Raw genomic sequence first — 23,435 nt, forward strand, 5'->3', positions numbered from 1 at the left:
CTTGGGGGGGGGGAGGGTAATGGGAGTTAAGTTCTATTTCCTTGATTGGGTGAAGTATCCACATAAATTATTTGGAATTATAGATTTTTTTTAAAAGGGAATATTTGGCATCCAAAGACTGAAGCAGGTGGCATTTTTCCCCCAAAGCACACTGGAATGCTTCCCTCACAATGTGCAATCCCTCAGGAATCAGAACATATTATTTAGCCACTTTCTGGGCTTGGAAAACCACAACAATGGCATCCTTAGAGAGTCATTTTAAGATAGTAAGAGAATCTGTAACAATAAGATGTTGGTGGTAGGTACAGGAAGGGTAGAGTGTAGTACAGTTATGCCTTATAGTCATTAGGTTAATACTATTTTCCCCCCAAAAAAGTATTACTGTTTTAAACTGAGGTACAAACTGTTGCAGGAGGCCTAAAAGTAGGGAGGTCTAACTTTGGACTAGATAACAACATACCTTTATTTTCCCAAGTCACTCTAACCTCTTTCCTGCTTTCAGGCTATTTGCTTTCTAGGCTCTCTCATTCAGCGATACTAAAATCACTTTGCCTATCTCCACTAAAGAGTTAAATCCACAGAGGGAAAGGGGTAGGCATAAGGTAGGAAAGACTATCCTGGGAATCACACTAAATTGTACGACTGAGATCTCAGACTGCCACAGAAGGACAGCCATAGTCACAAAGCTCTAACCTCAGGGCAGTTCTATGAACCACTAGATAGCAGGATCAACTTCATATGCAAAGCCTAACTTATTGCTTCCTTTCCATAGATATGTGACATTTGGGGAAATGGTTACTATGAAAATGCACACACAACTGGAAAGAGGTGAATATTCCCCAAATTCCAATATTCCTAATGGATGAAGATAAAAATGCAGAATAATGTAATAAAGGGCTTGGAGTTAAAACTTTGCAAAAAGGTCTTATATGGTGATGCCAGAAGAGGACCAACTATGGGCTCTGGCAGCCTTGCCATCAATTCTATGAGAGAGAAAGGCTCTAACTGATCTCCCATCTCTTGGTTCAGGATATAGGAAGAGGGAAAGATGATATGTGACAAGTCCCCAAGTGCCCTAGCAGGCATTAAAGGAAAGCAAAAGCGTCTAGAGTAGTGGCTTATGCATAGCAGGTATCTGACAAAATGTTTCATCACTTGACTCAGAAACCAATAACTTTTCCATATTGTCACATGATGCTTGTTGGGTAGGCAGTATGGAGTGGTGACAAAGTGCACTGGCTCTGGAGCCAGAAGGCCTGCTTTGGGATCTCTGGTTTATCTCTTGCTGGTGGGCTGACATTGGGCAAATCGTTTAACTTCTTTCTGCCTTGCTCTCCTAGTCATGAGACGGGGATGTTAATTATAACCATCGCCAAAGATTACAGGGACAATTAAATGAGGTAAACACGTAAAGACCTTAGAGCCTGGAATACGGTAGGAGCTCAGTAAGTACTGCCTACTATCACTTTAAGCAAGAATAAGAAAATATTTCCCACTCAAAGTAGGGAGTTCCATCATCCTCTATGGCCAGCCCTAATACTCTTGGGAACTATCAGAATGAGGAGACAAAAAATGAGAGGTGGTACTTTCAAAAATAATAGCTTGCTGTACTAGTATTTTTAAGACTTAAACTTTAAAAATTGAGTAGACTTTCATTTGCTTTCATTTGTTATACATGGGCAAAAGATGATTATTGCCACAGATTGTTGGCAAAAGTAGACTGTCAATCCTCCAAGCATTTTATGTCATAAAAGGCCTAATTTAAAATGTGATTTTAATGTTTTGTGTATTTTTTCTTATATAGCTGTCCATAATTTTTCTAATTTAATTTCTCACAGAAGATCTACTGGCAGGATAATTAGGTAATCAACAGCATATAAATAATATTAAATATCAATTCCCTCCTAACCATAATAAGGAATTTAGAACAGCATAATAATATCTCATGTCTAAGAAACATCAATTTTAAGGGTGCCTTCTGTCTTATACAAACTTACTGAGAAATTAATGGAAATTTCTATTTCATTTCCCATCTGATTCTTTTATCCTGGTGTCTGATCATTAACCCTTTCCCCACTTTTGAAATGGCAGCCAAAGTGAAAAGTGTCAGATAACAGAAGGTAGAGTAGACTTGCTCTTTGTTGCCCCAGAATAAGAATGAAGATCACTGAGAGAGAGTTCTACACATGGATAGATTTGACTTAACATGAGAGTCATTCCATAATAAAGACTGGTTCAATAACAGAGAAGGCCATCTTTAAGATGGTGAGTGCATCCCATAGGAATTATTGAAGAAGAGTCTGGGATGTGCTTCTCTGAAGGATGTGACAGGAATTGGTTGAGTCTAATACCTCTTTCAAGTTCATTATTAAACTGTTAAAGGTTAATAAACGTGGGGGAAAAAGGATCACTCTCACAAATAATTAAAAAATTCAACTGAAAACAATGATGAGATACCATGGCAACAGTTTTAGGACAATGACAACATCCAGTGTTGGTTCTGAGGCAGCAGTTTCTATGCACTGCTGGTGGGGGAACAGCAACTTAGCAAGAAGACCCAAAGGCCTTTGAAACTTGGGACTCGGCAACTTCATTTTGACGAATTTATTCTCATGATGAATGCCGTTGGGTCTTCTAACATGTGTGCATGAAGGCGTTTAAGAAATGTTTTCCCAGATAACATCTGTAAACAGTCTGAATGCTTGAAAGAAAGGAAATGGGTACAAAACTCCTAAGTTCCTCCGGTGTCAGCAGAGATGTGGATGTCTGTGGCCACTCCTGTTAATTCGCACAGAAATGGACTCCCTGTGTATATTTTGAATGATAAAACAGGTTATAACCTATATATGTAAGGCTTTGTTTTCATAAGATGTACATTTGTTTATTTGCTTATTTGCCTGGAACTGGAAATGCCTTAGGGTCAGCACCAGTTTTACAACAGGTGATTTTTCATCTTTTTCCTTCTTTCTTGTTTGTACATCCAAAACTTCTCCTTAAAAACATGTACTATTTTTGCAGTAAAGAAATACTCTAAAGTTCTATTGTCTGAGTTATTCATTTCATCTTTATCTTTTCCAGATAAGAATAATTTCGAATGAGCCTAGAAGTCAAACATTGCTATAAATGAAGAAAAATGCATGTCCGTGGTTTGGTTTTGTTTTGTTTTGTTTTGTTTTTTACCTATTTTACCCTTTCATTTATTTCTTCCTTTTTTTTTTTTTTTCACTTTTGCAGAATCTTAGGAAGGTGGAAATCCGTTTCTCTTTATCAACGCTAACTTAGCATTAGGACTTTCTACTACTCTCTTAAATTCTATATTCACCTTCATCTCCCCAGGACTTAAATTGAAAATGACATTTTACCACCTACCCACTTCTCACACATAATATTGTACAATACCTTAAGCGCTATGGAAACCTGTTATTTATGTATAAGCCAGAAGATAATATATGCCAAGATTTTTATCCTGGAGAGAGGATCTTGGGAGTTAAGATGAGAATATAGCTTTAAAGCATTTGATTTTTCCCTTTATTTTTCCTGCTTCTTCCACGTTCGATTGGCTTTTCCTTTTTGCATCTCCATCTTTCTTACTGTTTTGCCTCCCTCCGAACATATCCCCACCTGCACACAGACTCACCAGCTGTGCTTTTCTCTCTTTAGTTCCCTTAAATTCTTTCATGTATTTTTAAAAATATTTTTGCAAATGGACCGGAACTGGCAAGATTCCCTCCTTGTATTTACCAATCTGATTAGGAATAGGGCACGTCCTTGAGAATAATATTCTCTTAAGGAGAAAATCATCAGTAGTCTCTTCAGTATTGGATGGAGGCCACGGAGGACATTTTCCAACTGATAATTACATTGCACTGGTATGTTTTCCACAGAGGATCCCTGGTCGTGTTCCTAGGAAAAGTGAAGGATGTACCTGGCAAGCCAATTCTGAGAATACGTTTTTCACCTTTTTCTCTCAATTAGTTCAATAATTCCAAAGTGACACTATTCTGTACTATCTGCTTACTATAAAGTCCTAAAATTATTTCAATTCAGTCATCTGAATTAGATAAAGCAGAAATTTTAAAGATCACAGGCATTTTTTGATGTATTGTTGTTTGAAAAGATGCAGTGTAATAGAGGCAACTTAGCTTCTTACTGCTGGAAATTTCAAAGGAAAAGCTGATTTAAAAAAATAATTGAGTGTGTCATAAGGAACAGGAAATTAGTATATTAGCTGAAATACTTTTAAATGAGAATGTGTGATGATACTTGCCTTCGTTCTGCTAGGAGCGTGACAGGAAGAGAAACAACGCTCAATCTGTGTTACCCTGGGGTAACTTCAGTTCCTCATCTGTAAAATTGAGTTGGGTGGCTGGGTGGGGGCCGTTTCTCATGTCTAAAATCTTTCCATTCCCAGCATTCTATTATTGTACAGGATTGGTCATGCTATATTTCTAAATTGAAAAGATCCTTCTGCCTGAAAGTAAAATGCCACTTGACATTTCAGCAAGCCATAATTCAAGGAAATGGAAGAACAAATACCAAAGTGTAATTTAGTGTAACAGGATGTTTAAAAGGGGATTTTTTTTTCCTTCTATCTCCCTGTCTGCAGAGGTCTAAAAAGTCTGAAAGCAAAATAACTCATTAATTAAGAGACAAAAGTTATTCTGATATTTCAGAGTAAGGTGCTAGATTCTTTGTGCAGGACAAGGAGATAGCTCTACAACAAACCTGCCAACACCCAGGCCTGCCAGCACTCCACGATACAAACAGACCAAAGATGCGGTAAGAGAGGAGAGAGATGTAGGTACGCATTTAGCCCCACTGCCCTGGGAGAGGAAGGAAGCTTCCCCTTCACTTCTAGCTTCTTCTTGCATGGACCAGTCAGAGTTTAGTGTATGCCCCATGGGGGTAACCATTAGAGGGACAGAATGGATCAGTGACTCATCAATACCTGAAAAAGTCTACAGGCAAAAAGCTGTGACTGGAGCTACCACGTGAGTAGGGCAAGAAGGGGCAACCAGGCAGCAGCTGGTGCGGTAAGAATGTGTGAGCTTCCTATGGGCCAAGCTGAAGTTGACTTAGGAGAAGTTGTACAAGAGGGGGGCCTACCATTGTGAGAGACTGTAATGGAAACACACTGGATGTGTATCACCATAGGTAACCCCAGTTAGTGGGGTTGAGCCACAGGAGATTGGCCAAAGGGTACATTAATTTAGAAATGGGCAGCACAGAGGTCCCTGAGTGTAGTCATGAGAGAAACTTCCATCAACCTCCTTAATGTAAACCATGCACTTTAGCTATTCATAAAGTATCAATATTAGTGCATAAATTGTAACAGATACATCACACTAATGGGAGACACTGTGTGGGATGGGAGTAGGGTATGTATTTTCTCTGTACTTTCTGTGCAATTTTTCTATAAACCCCCACAAGTAATATTATGCACATGGTAAAAAAAAATTTCATTTTTATCGGAGAAAATACAATGAATAAAATCATCCTCTCTAAAACAATAGTTGTTGAGCATGAAAGATGAAATTATGAGAGGGGTGCCTGGGTAGCTCAATCAGGTAAATGTAAGACTCTTGATTTCAGCTCAGTTGAGGATCTCAGTGTCCTGGGGTTGTGCCAGGTGGGGCTCCGTGCTCAGTGCAGAGTCTGCTTGTCCCTCCCCTCCACCCCACTCCTCACTAGCGCCCCCTCCTCAAATAAATAAATAAATAAATAAATAAATAAATAAATAAATAAATAAGATCTTTTACAATATTATGAAAGCATGGGTTAATGAAAAGAAATAACTGAAACTGCCTGACATTAGAGAGAAAGAGGAAGAGAAGAATGGGATCTAGCAGAGTCAGGTGAAGAGAAGAAAGGGCTTCATTTACAATGAAGAAAAGGTGAGGAGTTCAAAGAAGAGTCATAACTAATATCAAAGTTAAGCTCTTTGAACTTTTGTCATATAAACCCCTGTGCACCCTACCAAAACCAGGAGTAAATCTGACATACATTTTGAGATAGATAGATAGATAGATAGATACATACATACATACATACACATATATAGTATATTGTTTTTGAGGAAAGGGGCTAATTTGCACAATTAGGTTGATGATGGAGCAGAAACAGAAGACTAGAAGATCCTGAGTACAAATCAAGAATTCAATGGAAGCAAGAAATTGAACTAGGTATAATAACCCTGAGAATATGAATTCTCCCTCCACCACACACACCCTGGAAGTAGTCACTGCATGTTCCACGAGCACAGAAGGAAGTTTGGGCCAATCTTGGTAGGTCTTATCTTGACTCCAGTTGACATCCAGGTAACATTTAAAACTACTTACTTGTATCTGGTTTCATCTTTGTTTTTCTTATCAAGTAGAGAATGTTCTGGTAGGTCTAAACATGATTCCTCCTTAGGAAGTAAAGGAATTTCCCTTACACTTTCTTCTTGAATCTCACTTTTCATTAAGTTAGTATCTCTTTTAGAAAGGGAAAAACAATTTTCAGTCTGCCAATGCTTTGCCTGAAAAAAGAGACTTATTTTATTTTCGTGACATTTATTTTCTCTGAACATTTATGTGATACACTACTAACTAAAGTCCTGGGTACACACAAAAAAATAAATGAAACATGGTTCTTCAAAGACCTTACAGTTTTATAAGGGAGATGAGACATTTATATGTAACTTTAATAAAGGTAGAAAGTAGTAAGTGTCATAAGAAACCCAGATTCTCTGAAAAGATAATGAACTTCAAAAAATCGATATTCCCACTTTAAAATCTTGAATAACAAGAAGTATATTTACTAGAAACAAAACTTCTGCTGAATGATTATCAGTTAATTTTTCATACAACTACTTTCTTTGCATCTAACTTCCTTAAAAAGTCTCAAAAAACAATCAAATCATTGAGCATTTTTCACTGTCAATATGCGTTACATAATAGTTTTCACAAAACTTGACTACAATTCTTAATATCTAGCAGAAGCTCTCATTGACATTTTTTTATATTTGAAATACAGAACCAACGTCCTTGTCTTATGTCAATTCCCATCATATACACAGGAATGGATGAGGGAATACAGCCTGTGTGATATGAGGGAGTTTGACATGCCTAGGATATCTGACTGGCCTACAAACTGCTAATCTTGGCAGAAGGAATTACAGAGGAAAATGCCTACAGGAGCTGGGAAGATCAAGTCAACGAATGAACCAAGCCTCCTCTAAGGTGATAAATAGCAAATGAAGTTCAGCCCCAGCGTTCGCTGGCACTAGGGCAAGGTGGGGACTACAGTGAATTAGAATCCATTTTATAGTTACTCTCAGGGACTGACGTGTTCTTTTTCAAGAGAAGCAGGAAATCTGGATCTTATATGAAATCCTTAATGTTTAAATATTGGCAACTAAGTCAAATTTTAACATTGGGTGAATAAGCACAACCCACAACACGGGCCCCCAGAGGACCAGGAGGAGACGTGCCGGTGACCACACTCTGCCCAATGCGACTGAAGGAGGAGCCCTGAACACGTGCATGCATCACCTAATTTATTTCGATAGCACAATCATCTGATAGTTTCCTGGGACAAGGATATCTCCATGGATAAATCACCTCCACCCCCATTTTTCCAACTCCAGAAATAGACATACCACACTCTAACTTTTAAAAGAATCTAACTTGAAAACCAACCTCAGATCCATAGCTATGTTATAAAAATTATTTACACTTATTTAAAAAATAACTTCATTCATGAAATATATTGAATCACATGGCGCTACATTTTAAATACTTTAATCTGACTGCATGTGATTAGAAAATTAAGTCTTAATGTAGGAAATTAAAATACATTATTGCTTTTCCTCCTGTTTTTATAGCTGCCAGACAAGAATTAATTCAACTAAAGGACAAATACAACATTCAAATGTAAAGCAAAAGTCACGACACTGAACACATCAAGTTTGCTTAGCAAAAATTGTTCTGATCCGAATTATGTTTACTAATTGTGTCTCTTCTCCTTCTTATCTATGTATTACCATCTGCCTTCCATATCCTTCTGTTCTTTCTCTAAAAGAGCGTCTCTTCTTATACACCATGAGAAGGACATTCACCGCTGCTATTTTCCAGTATCTACTAACATATTCTCTTCCTTTCCCCCTCCTCTCTCTTCCCCTCACCCCAACCCCACCTCTGGGACCAGCAGCACCTACATTCAAGGCAGCTTGATCAAAGTAAGTCCTTGGCGGGGGGAGAATATCAAGCAGAAAAAACTAGAAAACCCAGCTGTCCCCAGGTTTGCCAGCCTTTACTCTCTAAGACTATTCCAGCTCTGGGAGCTCTTTTTCCTGTCTTGAACATAAGGGGAAAAGACCAAACTATTTTCACACAGGCTTTTTAAGGCTAAAATCCTTCAAAATACAAAGACTTTACAAAACAGCTAAGGACAAATACCAAAGGCATAAAAATGAACAGTTTTACTAGCACACGCTTCTTAATTAAAATAAAATTTAGCCGCAACTACTGTTTGGTGGGCACAATATGGCACCCACACCTAGAATGCTGCTATTTCTTGCTTCAGCTGCCTCTAAGGAACTTAGCCTCCAGATGTCACCCACTTGATGATGCTCTGTTTCTTTACCTGTCATTCTAACCTCCACTTCAACTCCCCAGAGCCCATGAGGCATGGCCATACAGCAATTCAGCATTACATTAACTTCTTCACTTACAGAAGCATCTTTCCAACTCATTTTGTGCTCAGAATGCCAGCTGTGGTCCTCTGCCTCATTCACCACATCTACACACACACCTATGTGAGTTACCACTCAGAGGCTCTTTTTCCCGACTGAGAAAAGTCTAGCACTTGCCTTATTTACAGAGCAGAAGAGACTGTACAGCTCCTGAGTGCTACCTTGAGAGTCCTGTATTACCCAGCCAAACATGAGCCCACCACCCCAGATTATTTTCTGATTTATCGATGCCCTTTGCATCCCATAGGGTTGTATAAAATTCTTTCAGGACAGGTTGACATCATCAAAACAATTCAAAAATAGAGCAACAACACTTTGTCTTCCAACATGAAGATAGTTGCTGTGTTCTCATGGCCTGAATGGCAAGGGAGTCTGCCAAGTAGAACCAAGTCAACCAGTCAGACTGAAATTGAGGTTGCAGCCCAACCTCATGCCACCAGTCTGACCTCATGCCACCATGCCTCCACAGTAGTGGTTGAAACAGATCAAACTGATATTTTGTCCTTCAGATCACAAAGGGAACAAGAACAGAGTTCCCATGAAAACAAATGGAAAAAATAAAATAAATGTGAGATCATGAATATTTTTCTTTCTATCATGTCCCCTACTTCCATTTCTCTTAATAGACAGGTATAAATGGTAACTTAGTCCATGGGAGGAAGGGTTAAAAGCATGAGCTCTGAAATGAGCCAGCTTGAGTTAAAAACCAAACTCTCCTATGTATTAGCCTTTGTGAGCTCCGGAGATTGATTCAAACTTTCTGTGCCTCTGTTTTCCCATTTGTAAAATGGGAATAATGATGAGCTCCTCCCTCATGGGATGAGGAATTGTGATTACATGAGATAATTCATGTGGAGACCATAGAACAGGGCCCTAGCCATACAGGAAAAATTCAGCAAATGTTGGCTGTTGTTATTTGGGCAGGAGTAAATCAGACAATGAACAGGAAGTTTTTTGGTTTTTTTTTCTAAAATTTTCTATATTTGATTATTACTTGACAGTCATTATCCTCTACCTGTTTAAGAATAACATGGTAATTTTATCCACACTGTGTTTTTACTAGATGTTGAAATTGAAGGAGTTTTAAAGGAGAAATTTTTCTCAGAAATCCTGAGGCATTTTGAGCTGCACAGAGCCGCCATCTTCCCATGTCCCCAGAGTCTTCCGCTTGATGAACTGTCATGGTTAATGGTAAACAGGACAAGAGACGCCTAGAGCTATAGCTCCAGAAATGGGAGTCAGTTCTTTCATGACTGATGAACATTAACAGCTGACGAGATTCAAATAGAAATCAGCCCAAGTTCATACTAAATGTCAAGTAAATACTAGAATAATAAAGAAGCAATATTTCTACCTGACCAAAGATCCAGACAGGAGCACTGTAGACGTCAGTCACACAAATGCTGCAGTCCGCAGACGAGGAGATAATCAGTAAGCGGCCACCCAGCTGACACATTGCTAAGGAACTTATCTGGTCTTCATGAGGGCGGAATGATCGTATCAGAGCTGGGGCCTGGGTGATTTTGCTCTTACTGGAATTAAGACAGTACTCCTGAATGAAAAGAAATGCCAGCATTCTAAAAAGTCCAAATATTAAATTATTGAGGTGAAATAACACTTTTTCTTAAAATGTCTGATACGGAAATGAAAAAAGGTATATTCGGGTACAATATTCTGTTCTCCAAATGCAAAAGAATAGTTCATGATAACAGAGTATAGAAAAATCGTATTAAGTGTCAAAAAAAGCTTTCTAACTGATTTGCCTAACTCAAGAAGCAGAACGAAAAGAAGAAGGGAGGGGAAGAATGAAAAGCAAAAAGAATGAACAGTAAAGTCTGTTATTTGAGAGAGATGAATTTTATCGTGTGTAGATAGCTGCATATTCCACAATTTTATAATATTATTAGGAAATTGAGCAGGTAATCACTGACACAAAAATCCCAAACTAATTCAGGATGATAATAATGTTGGATGAAGGGCCAGTGCTCTGTTTAAATTAGGTTTATAGTCTCATTTCAAATAAGGAATATCCTAATTATTTATGCTCAAACAATGCTGCAATACCTTACTGACAACACTGCATTTCTAAATTTGGTGAATGACTTTGACTTGATTACGTATACATACATATACATATATGTATGTATATATGTGTGTGTATATATATATATATTGAGAGGGGAAGAGAGCAGGAGTGCAAGTGGAGAGATGGGCAGAGGGAGAGGGAGAATCTCAAGCAGACTACCCACTGAGCACAGAGCCTGACAACGTGGGGCTGGATCTCACTACCCATGAGATCATGACGTGAGCTGAACCCCAGAGTCGGCATGTCAACTGACTAAGCTACCTAGGCACCCCTGACTTGAGATTTTCATATTGAGAACAATCTGTTTTTCTCCATAAATTATTTAAGAGATGTCTCTGCCCAATACATGTAGATATTTTCTTTAAAATACTCGGAGTGATCATGTCTTCCCTTATCTAGGAGATAGATAAGAAAAGATTCATAGTTGTCTGCAACACAAGGAAATCAAAATTAATAAAGAGATGAGAATACTTTCAATTTACTTCTATAACCCAAATTTTCAGCTGTCCATCCAGATCTCCTGTGGCGAGGTATCGGTTTGACCTATCAGTAGACATAATAATGGATCCAACTCCACCATGAGCCAAGAATTCAGCCAGAAGTTGCTTCTTAAATGTATTCCAGAATCTGACATACCCAGATCCTCCACATGACACCAGGTTAGCTCCTCCTAACGTGTAAGACAACACGTAATTAGGAAAATGTGGCAACAAAGACCAGAAAAAAATGTCCTCAGTGGCTTGCCGTGTCGAAAGCATATGGATATCGGAGACCTAGGTAGCCCTGATACCAATTTCCAGCACTTTGACTCTCTCAAATATAAAATGGAGATAATGCTATGATAACCTTACTAGTTTGTGTTGAGTATAAAATGAGATTGGAAATGCAAGATGTTCCATTACATTGAATTCCCTGTCCTTCATTATTTCAATATAATTGGGTTTTTAAAGTTAGATAGAATTAATTTGTTGCTCCAAATAAACTTATAAAGTATTAATTTCAATATTATGATGATATTCTAATTACAAAAACCCATCTTTCTTAATAACCCATTGGACACATATACCAAAGAAGTAAAATTCCTCCTGCATGGAGCTGGGTTCATATATGTGGTTATAGCAGCATAGCTTTTAATTTCTCTACGTAGCATCACGCTTAGGATTCTATTTATGAGCTTGTTTTTAGTTTTTCATCAAGAATTCATTGAGAGCCCTTATGGAACACTTTTTTGGTTCATAGGCCTAGAACTCACCTTTTCATTTTCTATTTTTATATGCTTTGTAGAAGCACTCTACCTAAATTATCCTTCTGTGACCAAGTTCCTATTATTATTTGATAAATCTGTAGATGACTTTCAATTTACTTCACAAATGTACTGCCGATTAACAATCATATCTGTTTAAGGTAGAAATAATGGCTTGTAGCCGCTTCAGTGGAAACAATTTGGGAATACTGATAACATTAAGAAGAATTAGTGTTGAGGAAATGAGAGCAATTTCAGGATAATAGTTCATTTTGTGAGCAGAAGGGAGTTCTAGAAAATAGAAAGTTTTAGAATCTAACCGTTTCAAAGTCTATTCTAAATACTCCACAAGGTTTCTAAAACTCTGTAAAGGTATACCTTTATTGAGTTTTAATGTTGGAAATTTTTATACAAAAATCATGCGGATCTTCTATGTGCAAATTGAAAGTGGGAAAGTAAATATGGAAAACGCAGTTCGGGTATTTTTTTTTCACACATATAACACCTATATGTCTAGACTGTTCATATTAAGAAAAAATACTTTAAAACACATTTTTTTAGATGAAAGGTAAAACAATATGCCTTATTCTCAAAAGCAGATTTTTATTTGGGGAAGATACAGGCAGTGTCAACACCATGCTAACATAGCCATTGAAAACAAGGCAGAAATTAAGCAAATGGTTATTTCATCTACATAATATCAAGTGGCTACAGTAAGTGATCTGGTGGCACCAGTCTTGGCATACATGCAGCCGAAGCACTAACCAGGACTCTGACTTATTCTGGAAAGTATGCATAACAGGTAATGATACCCAAACCATTGCAAAAAAGAGGAAGGAAGGGAGGAAGGAAGGGAGGGAGGGAGGGAGGGAGGGAGGGGGGGAGGGAGGGAGGGAGGGAGGGAGGGAGGAAGGAAGGAAGGAAGGAAGGAAGGAAGGAAGGAAGGAAGGAAGGAAGGAAGGGAGAAAGAAAGAAAGGGGGCTCTCTTGATCTGGGATCAGCAGTTCTTTACAATTTTGCTACTGCCCCCATCTCTAAGTTTCTCCCTGTTTTCTCCCAGCCCATTTGGATACTAGGTGCCAGCGTAGTCGACTCTACCCTTCTGGCGCAGGCAGTCCTAAGCCTTGGTGCATACATTTGAAGCATATATCTTGCTGTGCCCTCTACCCTGCCAAACCTCTTTATGCCACAGCTGGCACCCCAATTCTGATTGTGACCCATAGCAAATAGTTTGCCAGAGTTTTCTCCACTCTGATCCTGACCTGTGCAGCACTGTGTAAGTCGCTGGTGGGGTCAAGTCTGGCTCCTGCTCCTGGACCCTCCCTCCTGAACCCTGACCTTAGTTGGTGTGGCCTGTGGCCTCCCATGACCCAGCACGGACTGTTAGCTCCCCGGGTCAAGCTCTACAAGACCTACACAGAAATTAAACTGCCCTCATTGCTCCCTTTCCCACAGTTTTACAAATATATCAATCCACAGTCAGAATGGAAATGTATATGGTACCTGTCTCTGCAGTGGCTTTTCTTGCTTCAAGGAAGCAGAGCCCCACAACAGCATTACTGCCCTCAGTGTGGGTCTCCAAGGAGTGGGCTCCCAGGGTAGCCTGGTTTGTGCCGGGGCAGGTGGAGCAGCTCCTCCCAGCGCTGAAAAGCTCTTGAGGCTCTGTATCTGTGATGGACTGGGTACCTTAATGAAGAGAAACATCTGCTTTTCAGTTGAGTGCTTATGAAAACCAACAGGCCTGCCTCCATTACCGTCTCCGGTGACTCCATCAAGTCTCACATTAGGCTTCCAGTCAACATCCATCGGACCTTCTGCTACTCACTGCTTCAAAGCCAACTTGAAGAACCATTCGATTCCATTTTTCTTTTGTGTATTACATACACACTGTGTTTCTCTTGATATGAATTAATAGGGACTTCATTTTGTTGTCACTGTTAACATCTTAGAAATCCTGATATGTTCCAGACAAATGTGATTCTAATGCCATTACATTTTCAGCCTATTAATCATTAATATTAATCTTGCAAATCATATAAGGAACGTGAGTTATAATGACTATTTAAATATACTTAAATGATCATTTTTAGCAGCAATATTATTTGCTAGTGAGATACTCTGGAGAGGACATTCCCAGGGGCCCTTCAATTATCATATGACATCATCTCCTGGCCCCACTAATAAGAACTGGGGATATTCAGAATCTATGAATAGTCTGCACATTGTTATAAAAAATCTACACAGGGGGATCTTCAAAATCTCAAAGCAAGACATCTCTAGCGATGCCTCTCCTGCCTTTTAGAAGTTTGATATTATCCACTTTTCTTTCTTCTCTACCTCTCTGTGGTTTTAATCGGAGCCACAACTGGGCTTGCTGTAAGAGCAAGATGTCACTCTCCTGCAGGCCAATATAAAGGAAGAGGCAGCATTCCACCCTTTCCATGGAGGGTTCAAATGAACCCTAACGGCTAGCTCTTCATATATACAGCAGGCCAGAGCTTTGTGCCTGCAGGTAAGTAAGCCTGGAATCTCTAAGGGCGTACTCTTAACAAATTACTCCCTCTCAACTTTCACACAAAAAAGCTATTATCGGATGACCTGTTCTTTCCTACGGTCCAATTCAGCTGTGTGAGTTTATCCAGTTGAGACAACAGAACCTCACTGGGCCGTGAAGAATGACATATTCATTACCTAAATAAATAATCCTAAGGAAAAATCTTCAGTATCTGAGGAAACTGAAATAAAATGTGAAAGGCAATTGTCAAGACATTTTGCTTACGTATAAAATATTCATGGGCTCTGCTAAACTCCCATAAAATACAATATACTCCCATCTCATGCTCCTCACAGGTTTCGAAAGCAAGAAATAATTTAAGATTTCCAGGTGGCATAATATTTAATACAAGCTCTAGACTGAGGCTGAGCGGCGAATCAAGTGAACACGAGCTCCTCTCTTCCTACCGAGGGGTACCAAGCTTCACTCAAAGGCAATTTGGTGAGGTTTATTGGCAAAAACTAAACTGGATGGAGACGAGAGGCCTGCTGCCTGCTGTCAGTAATTCAGAAAAGCTGATGTGGCATAAAGACAAGCAACAGCGCGCCATGGAGAATTTGCTAAGCCAAGTAAATCTCAAGGTTCTTTTTAGTCACTTTGACAAGACAACGGTCTCACTAATCCCTGGCGCTTAGAGCCAATCATCTATAATTTAGGAGTGGGCTGCGTCAGGTGCATGAATAAAGAACGAGGCCGACTGTGGTTTGACTCAGCCACATTATTTTAGTTTCAAACTTGCACTCACCCGATTTTGATTTTAGTAGCCTCTGATAATCAGGGTGAAGGACATAGCGAGCGTTCTCTGTGCTGTTGTTCCACACGATGATTTCTCCATCATAACTCCCTATATGAGCCCGAATGGAGAACATAAATTGCCAGGATGTTGGAAAACATGAGCAGCAGCAATGAGAAGTCAGTATTCGTGAATACCTTACTCAGAATCTGGCACATAGTAGGTACTCTGTATTTTTGGAAACATGAACAATAATAACTAGTATTTATTAAACTTTAGAACTTACAATCCTCATCATGTACCCGTATATTCAATGTGATAGAAATTACTGTCATATCTTTTTATTTTATAGTAATAAGGCATTCAGAATAAGGGCTTTGCGATTGAACAACTTGAGTTTGATTCCCAGCTCTGCCACCTACTGGCTATTTAACTACCTGAGGCCACAATTTCCTCACCTATAAAACCAGGTTAAAATTATATTTATTTTATAGCATTGTGAAGAATGGAAAGTACTTAGAATAGTGCCTACCATATTAAAAGAACTGAAGAAATGTTCGTAATAATTACACTTTTTTTATTATTGAGGGCGAGCAAATCAAATCCTTCTTGGTTTCTGTTTCCCACGTCTGGTCTTGTGTGTGTGTGTGTGTGTGTTCTTTTCATTCCCTCCCTCCTATATTCTTTATTGAATAATGCTTTCTCCAATTCTAAAATTTTCCCTATAGAAAGTCCTTCCCTACTGCTCATCACAGAGAATACAGAAAAGCCCAAACAGTGAGACTCGGTCCGACCGAGCCTGTCCTGGGGAGGAGCGGTGCATGCCCAGCCTGCTGCTCTCCGTAGCGAGACCAGGGGAGCTCCTCATTGAGCAGAGTGTCAGTGTCGAGTGAAGAGCAGAAGGGAAGAGCTGAATTTGAGTGGAAATAAGGACGGAAACTTTCTTGGGATTTGGAGAAAGAAGAGGGTAATACATACTAAACTCTGTATTGTTCTGGAAAGAGCAACCTGTGTACTCAAAAATTGGCCAAGGAAGATTGATTTGCATGGATTAGCTGTACACAGGAGTAGCCATCTGCTCCTACAATTTTGAAATGCTCAGGTTGTAAAGTGCCTGATCAAACACGTTCAGATAGGACTGGTGGGATGCAAGTTGATAAAGAAATCGTCTATCCACCAGTTACAAAGGTATCTTATGACACTTTTGCAATAACCAAGATGCAGCGTTCTACTTTGTCTCCATCACATTTCAGTATGTGATACTCCCTGCAGGGGTGGGCTTTCAGCAGCTATAAAGCAAATTCAACTGCAGAGTTGGCCCTACTGGAATGAGGTAATTCCTGAAGACAGTGGAGACGTAAGTGCACACAGAGCTGCAAACCCTCTATTGTAACACTCCACAGATATCCCAGTTCTTTTCCTGTAAGTTTTCATTCCTCTTAATTGATGACATTTTGAGTTCTATGAAAAAAACAACTTAGGCTGTCAAAATATGGACTCTCTAATTTCATGGCGCAATCTATCTTTATAAACTGTTTTCTTTGGCCAGAAATGATACAACAGTTTCTGATCCTCTTTCATATGTCACATCAAAGCATGCCCATGCATCCTTATAAGGTCTTGGATTTGTAGGCATTTTGTGAGGCCAGTCTTCAACCAAAATTACTTAGACTAAATTGTGCCACAGGGTTAGTATGCTTCCATTATGAAACATCTGAGTGTCACAGAAGTATGACTTGTTCCCATCACCCCTAATGCTGTTTCAGGGAAAAAGACAATAAAAATAAAAGCTAACATTTACTGATAAGCTCACTGTGTGTCAAGCACTCTATTAAGCCCTTACACAGATTATCTTACTCAATCTTCACTATAGACCAAGATATTGATATATTATTGTTATTAACCAAAGAAAGCTATGACGGACAGTTTAAATAACTTGTTCAATATGAGGCATTGGATGGTGGTGGCACCAGGATCTGCAGCCTTGCTCCAGAGCTGACAGTCCTAACCACGAACGTGCCACCCTAGATGTAAGGACCAAGAGTAAATATCAGTGCAAAGGCTAATTCTTCCAGAAATCTATCCATTTTGCAGTTCAAAAAAGCCTTTTTAAAAGTGACTAGGGGGGTGCCCGGGTGGCACAGCCATTAAGCGTCTGCCTTCGGCTCAGGGCGTGATCCCAGCGTTATGGGATCAAGCCCCACATCAGGCTCCTCTGCTATGAGCCTGCTTCTTCCTCTCCCACTCCCCCTGCTTATGTTCCCTCTCTCGCTGGCTGTCTCTATCTCTGTCGAATAAATAAATAAATAAATAAATAAATAAAATCTTTAAAAAATAAAAAAATAAAAATAAATAAAAGTGACTAGGCCAAAAGAAACCAAACGTTCATCCCTGATTGTCCAGAGAAGGTTCCATTAACCTGTAACAAGAGTTTGTGGAGGTAAAAATGCCGCACACAAGATATCATCACGGTGCTGGATTCCTTCTTTCCATTTTTCAGGCTGGATGAAGAATTGATTGCAGTTTTGCAGTCGAAACACAGTGATAGCCCTAGTAAAAAGGAAGTCGAATTTAGCTGTGGATCCAAACATGATAAAGATCTTGAGTCACCAGTATGCGCTTGTCATCCGTAATCCTGAACCTCCCACATTAAACTTTTTTTAAAAAAATTATTTTCTCTTTGAATTCCCTGGTACATTATGAATATTTAATATTAGAAAGTTAATTATCCTCTCATAGCCATTAACACCAAACATGTATGCATTTATCAGATTAATTATCTATCACCAAGCCTCTAAAGCAAAGTTTCCCCATACAGGTACCATAGAACTACTAAGAGTTTTTTGACAGTAACAATAAAAAAGGAGATGAGTCTGTGAAGAGATAATATTTGGTAGTTTAAACAAAATTAGTAAGGTTTCTTTTCATTAGAGATTCTAGAGTAGTTCACATGTTAACATGCCCTGTGGCATTTTCCGGACTTACCTGACCGCAGAGTCCTATGTCAGATAGCATCACGAAGAGCTATAGTTTGTGAAACACACTTGGAAAATGCCACTGCAAAGGAATAGGACTCTGGACAGACACATTTTGAGCAGAAATAATAGTTTTAAAAAGACCACTATCTTGGAGCACTACTGTGAATTTGACAGGCCAGAATGGGCAGGAAACAAAACGCCTGGGGCCTGGTAGGGAAGGGAAGAGCCTGAACATTAGATTGTGAGGCATCAATACCACCTTGTTTCCACTTGATGTTTGAAGTTCTGGCTACCGGACTGTACTAAGCCTCTCTCTCCTTCTAGAGACGTACACATCTCCAGTGAGCGTTAGTAACCACAGGCGTGGTGTCTTCACCCTCACTCTCTCTTCATCTACCCGAAACCTTGCTTCTGTACCCACCACCCCAAAGGTCTCCAAATTGCTCCATCACTGTAACTCTTCACTCTCTGAAGGATGTGGCTTTCCACTCCTGAAAATTCTTTTCTTTCCAGTATATACTGCTTCTCTTCCTGCCTCCCTGATCTTTTATTCCCCATTCTCTATTTTCTTTTCCCTTCTTTATTCCCTTCTTTCAATATAGACACTCCTTACTGTCATTCCTCTCTTCCTTTCTCCTACTCAAATGGGCTCATTCAGGGATTCTATCTACCACCACAAATTGTAATCTCGCGTCTATGAAAATGGTTCCTAAATTTATCTACATTCATAACTTTCCCCAGTGTTGAGAAGTTCCCACTTGCCGGGTGGTCATTCTGTATAATGTCACCATCAGCAACATATCAAGAAATCAGAAGTTTTCATCTTCCATCCACACCAGGCCTCAGTCCTAAATTCCCTAATTTGGTTGCCAGACCAGCAGTCCACCTTCCTGTGTGTTCTCTTGCTTGGTCACATCAAATACTTAGATTTCCCCTCTGGGATATGTTACCATACTCATTCCTTCCTTTTTAGTTTAAACAGCCAATGACAGCTTCCTAGTTCTGTGCTCACTACCTCATCGCTGAATGATTGTAACAGCCTCTTAACCAATGTCATTGTCTTTAGTCTACCCACCTCTAGCACATGTTTTACTCTGCCACTAGATTAATCATTCCATTTGGGGGCTTTTCATCTATATTCATTTCGCAAACATTTTTTTTGTTTCCATGTGGAAGTCCATATTCAGGTACTGCAGGAGATAGAGCTATGAGCATAAAATGACTAAAATAAAACTTTTTAAAGCTAAAATACTTAAAAAAATACTTAAATACTTAAAATAAAAAGTGAAATGTGGTAAATGCCACGGAAGTACTGATTAATTGCCAAGGAAGCCCCGCTATAGAAATCACAGAAGGTTGAGTGAGGGGTCATTTTTGAACTGGACCATAGCAGGTGAGTGGATTTGGAAGAGGAAGGCACTCTAGGCAGAGAAAACAGCTTGGTCAAATATAAGTCTAGTGCCTCATTAAAAAACGTTTATTAGTTTTCCATTCTCTACACGGCATATTTTAAACATGCAGGCTTATTATTCAAGACCCAATACTATTTGGGTCCAATCTACTTTTTTAGAATTAGTTCTCTCTATTCTTCCACCCTTGATATTCAAAGTAAAATATAAATGCCCAGGTGAATATTTGACAGAACAACTGGAAGCCATAGGGTAAATATGGTTCATCTTCCTAAGTGTTAATTTTATTTAAAGAGTTTGGGGACAATATTTTTATTTTAAAATAGGATAGATGAATTTATATAATAGAATGCAAAATTCACCTGGATTTAAAAGGTAGAATACAAGGCCTCAAATAAATTTCTTGCTTATAGGAGCTGTTTCTGAACTGCTAGAGGTATTCAGAGGCTAAGTTTCTGAAGCACGCTTTCTTGTTCAACACAAATGATACCTTTATTGTTCTCTAAGCACCCTTCACATTTTTAGCTGCTTTGTTTTCATTCATGATGTGCTCATCCATCCCTCTATGGACTTCCTTTCACATACAGTCCGACATCTATCTATCCATACACCCATTCTCTAAGGCCCATCTTGTTTTGGTAGGCTTCCTTAAGAACTAGACTTGAAAGACATATTTCCTTCTTCTCCTCTCTCACACTGCTCACATATATATAATAAATATATACAGTTACACTCCTCTGCTAGATTATAAATTCTTAGAAACCAGGGATCTTGTCTTATTCTGTAACCCCATAATAACAATCATTGTGACCTGCTTATAGAGGGTATTCAATTAATAATTGTCAATAAATGAAAAATTCTCTGTCCAAATGTCACCTCCTTAACTGAGCCTTCTGTGACCAGCCTATCTAAAGACTCTCCGTTGACGGTTAATATACAAAATATATATATTGGGGCGCCTGGGTGGTGCAGTCGTTAAGCGTCTGCCTTTGGCTCAGGGCGTGATCCTGGCGTTCTGGGATCGAGCCCCACATCAGGCTCCTCTGCTGGGAGCCTGCTTCTTCCTCTCCCACTCCCCCTGCTTGTGTTCCCTCTCTCGCTGGCTGTCTCTGTCTCTGTCAAATAAATAAATAAAAAATCTTAAAAAAATATATATACAAAATATATAAAGAATTTATGCAACTCAACACCAAAAAATCCCCAAATAATTCAACTAAAAAATAGAGGATATGAATAGACATTTGTCCAAAGAAAACAGACACTTAGAAAGATGTCTAGTATCACTAATCATCAAGGAAATGTAAATCCAAACCACTGGGTGGCTCACTTGGTTGAGTGTCTAATTCTTGATCTCAGTTCAGGTCTTGATCTCAGGGTTATAAGTTCAAGCCCTGTGTTGGGCTCCACACTGGGTGTGGAACCTAGTTTAAAACAATCACCACCACCACCACCACCACCACCACCACCACCACCAGTTATATAACACCTCGCACTTGTCAGAATGGCTAAAAACACAAGAAATAACAAGTGTTGGAGAGGACATAAAGAAAAAAGAGCACCCATGCACTGTTGGTAAGAATGTATATTGGTGCAGCCACTGTAGAAAGTAGCCATTGTAGAAAACAGTATCGAGGTTTTTCAAATAATTAAAAATAGAATTACCATATGATCTAGTAATTCCACTACTGGATATTATCCAAGAAAATGAAAACACTAACTCAAAAAGATATATGCACCCCTATGTTTATTGCAGCACTATTTACAACTGCCAAGATATGGAAGTAGCACAAGTGTCCATCCATAAGTGAATGGATGAAGCAAATGTGGATAAAAAGGATACACACACACACACACACACACACATAAAAAGAGAATGAATAAAGAATGAAAGAAGAATGAAAAAAGAATGAAATCCTGTCATTTGCAACTACATGGATAGATCTGAAGGGTATAATGCTAAGTGAAATAAGTCAGTCAGAGAAAAACAAATACCATATGACTCCACTCATATGTGGAAGAAACAAAATAAATGAACAAAGAAAAAAAGACACAAACCCCAAAAAGGCTCTTAAATATAGAGAACAAACTAGTAATTGCTAAAAGGGAAATTGGTGGGCGGATGGGCAAAATAGGTGAAGGGGATTAAGAGTACATTTATCGTGAGGAGCACTGAGTAGTGTTAAATATACTTCAATAAATAAAAGAAAAGAAAATTTGAGGAGGGGAGCACTATTACTTACTTACTTGGATTTTTCAATCAGAATAAAACTTGATTTAAATTAAAAGATAAAGTGAAAACGCTCCCTCTTGAGTCTCTCATCCCTCACCCTACATCATTTCTCCTTATTACACTTATCATTAGGTGATATTGTGGTCTATATTTACTTGTTTATTTACTGTCTCCACTACCAAAAATAAGCTCTAGGAGAGCAGAGACTTTGTTTATTTCCTTTCTGTATCAGCAGTGCTTAGAATAGTACCTAGCACATAATGGGCATTTAATAAATATTTGTGGAATTGATATATGGATTATTCTTTCTTTAAAAAATCAATAATTTTAATACTAATATTCTTTTAATAATATTAATATGAGGCTTAGCAAGGTAAGATACTATAAATAAGGTACTTTGAAATTCTGAATTTGCCACGAATCTCATAAGAGCTTTACACGCATATATTTTTAATTTTTTCTTTACCAAATGGTAAGTTTGGTTGAAGAGATTACCCTTTGGGGATGGAGTGAGGTGGGAGTGAGAGGGAAGAGGTCAACCCCATATCTCTTCTATTATCTCTCAGTCAAAAATCAATGTCAAATGTCTTTTTGCCAAGATACCCATTTTAACTAGATATATTTAGGTAATACGAGTCAAAGGCACAAAATGCTTTCCATAAGATGGTATAAAAACTATCCCTTCCGATATTTGACCTTGTGTGTCAAAATGTTGAGAAACTAATTAGCTGCCATCATTCCCTTAAAAACCTAACCTGAAACTTTCAACTGAAATGACAGTTATCCTTAAAATACCTTAAGAATCCACACTGTATTTCTCACTTTGTCCATTTCAAAGATAACTTTTTTTTAAGTTTGTACTTTTGCCAAGAGTTAAATTGAAGTGCAGAATGAGCCAATTTTAAGGCATTTTAGGAGTCTGAGAGATTTGTTCTCTTGACATTGAAGGAGTTTACTAGCTCCATTCCACACTTCCCATCTGAGATCCTGAGTCACTGTGTCATCTGTGAAGATGATCAGATCTCTTGCTCAGAATGTAGATATAATGACCAATTCTGTGAGAAAAAATTAATTCACCTGTCAAGTACAAAAAAAGTACAAAAGAGAAAAAAATGTTTAAAAAAACAACTTTTTTTTTTTAGGATGAATAAACTGGGAAAATAACTTCTACCGGAACTTATCATGTAGTCATTGCCATGGAGAGAACAAAAGAATACAATCAACTATTTGTTCCCTCAGAGGCTAATTGTTCATGTGATGTTTGTCCAATTATCATAAGAATCTATCCTTGTTCAGTCCGTTGTGCTTTTTAGGCTTAAAAAAGGTATCTCAAAGGCAGAGAATGAGTTCAATATAAATCACTTCATTTTTTTTTTTTCCTAAAATTCTTGGAGTCAAATTTTGTACCCCAAAGCCATCATAAAATTAGATTTGAGGATTATTTATGAAATTCCAAATAAAAGTT

At 38.6% G+C, this 23,435-nt stretch overlaps 1 protein-coding gene across 1 annotated transcript in view; it reads right to left on the minus strand.

Annotated features, from left to right (window-relative positions):
* WDR49 (WD repeat domain 49) overlaps positions 1-23,435 on the minus strand; it is a 124,254-nt gene that overhangs the window by 22,489 nt on the left and 78,330 nt on the right. The window contains exons 11-16 of the mRNA XM_026499147.4: positions 17,773-17,903; positions 15,366-15,464; positions 13,570-13,734; positions 11,306-11,493; positions 10,092-10,289; positions 6,339-6,520 (exon numbers count right to left, since the gene is read on the minus strand). Coding sequence (XP_026354932.2) covers positions 6,339-6,520; positions 10,092-10,289; positions 11,306-11,493; positions 13,570-13,734; positions 15,366-15,464; positions 17,773-17,903 — 963 coding nt within the window. The remainder of the gene's footprint in view (positions 1-6,338; positions 6,521-10,091; positions 10,290-11,305; positions 11,494-13,569; positions 13,735-15,365; positions 15,465-17,772; positions 17,904-23,435) is intronic.

The sequence above is a fragment of the Ursus arctos genome, unplaced genomic scaffold (genome assembly GCF_023065955.2).
Source record: "Ursus arctos isolate Adak ecotype North America unplaced genomic scaffold, UrsArc2.0 scaffold_4, whole genome shotgun sequence".
In the NCBI taxonomy this organism is placed as follows: domain Eukaryota; kingdom Metazoa; phylum Chordata; class Mammalia; order Carnivora; family Ursidae; genus Ursus; species Ursus arctos.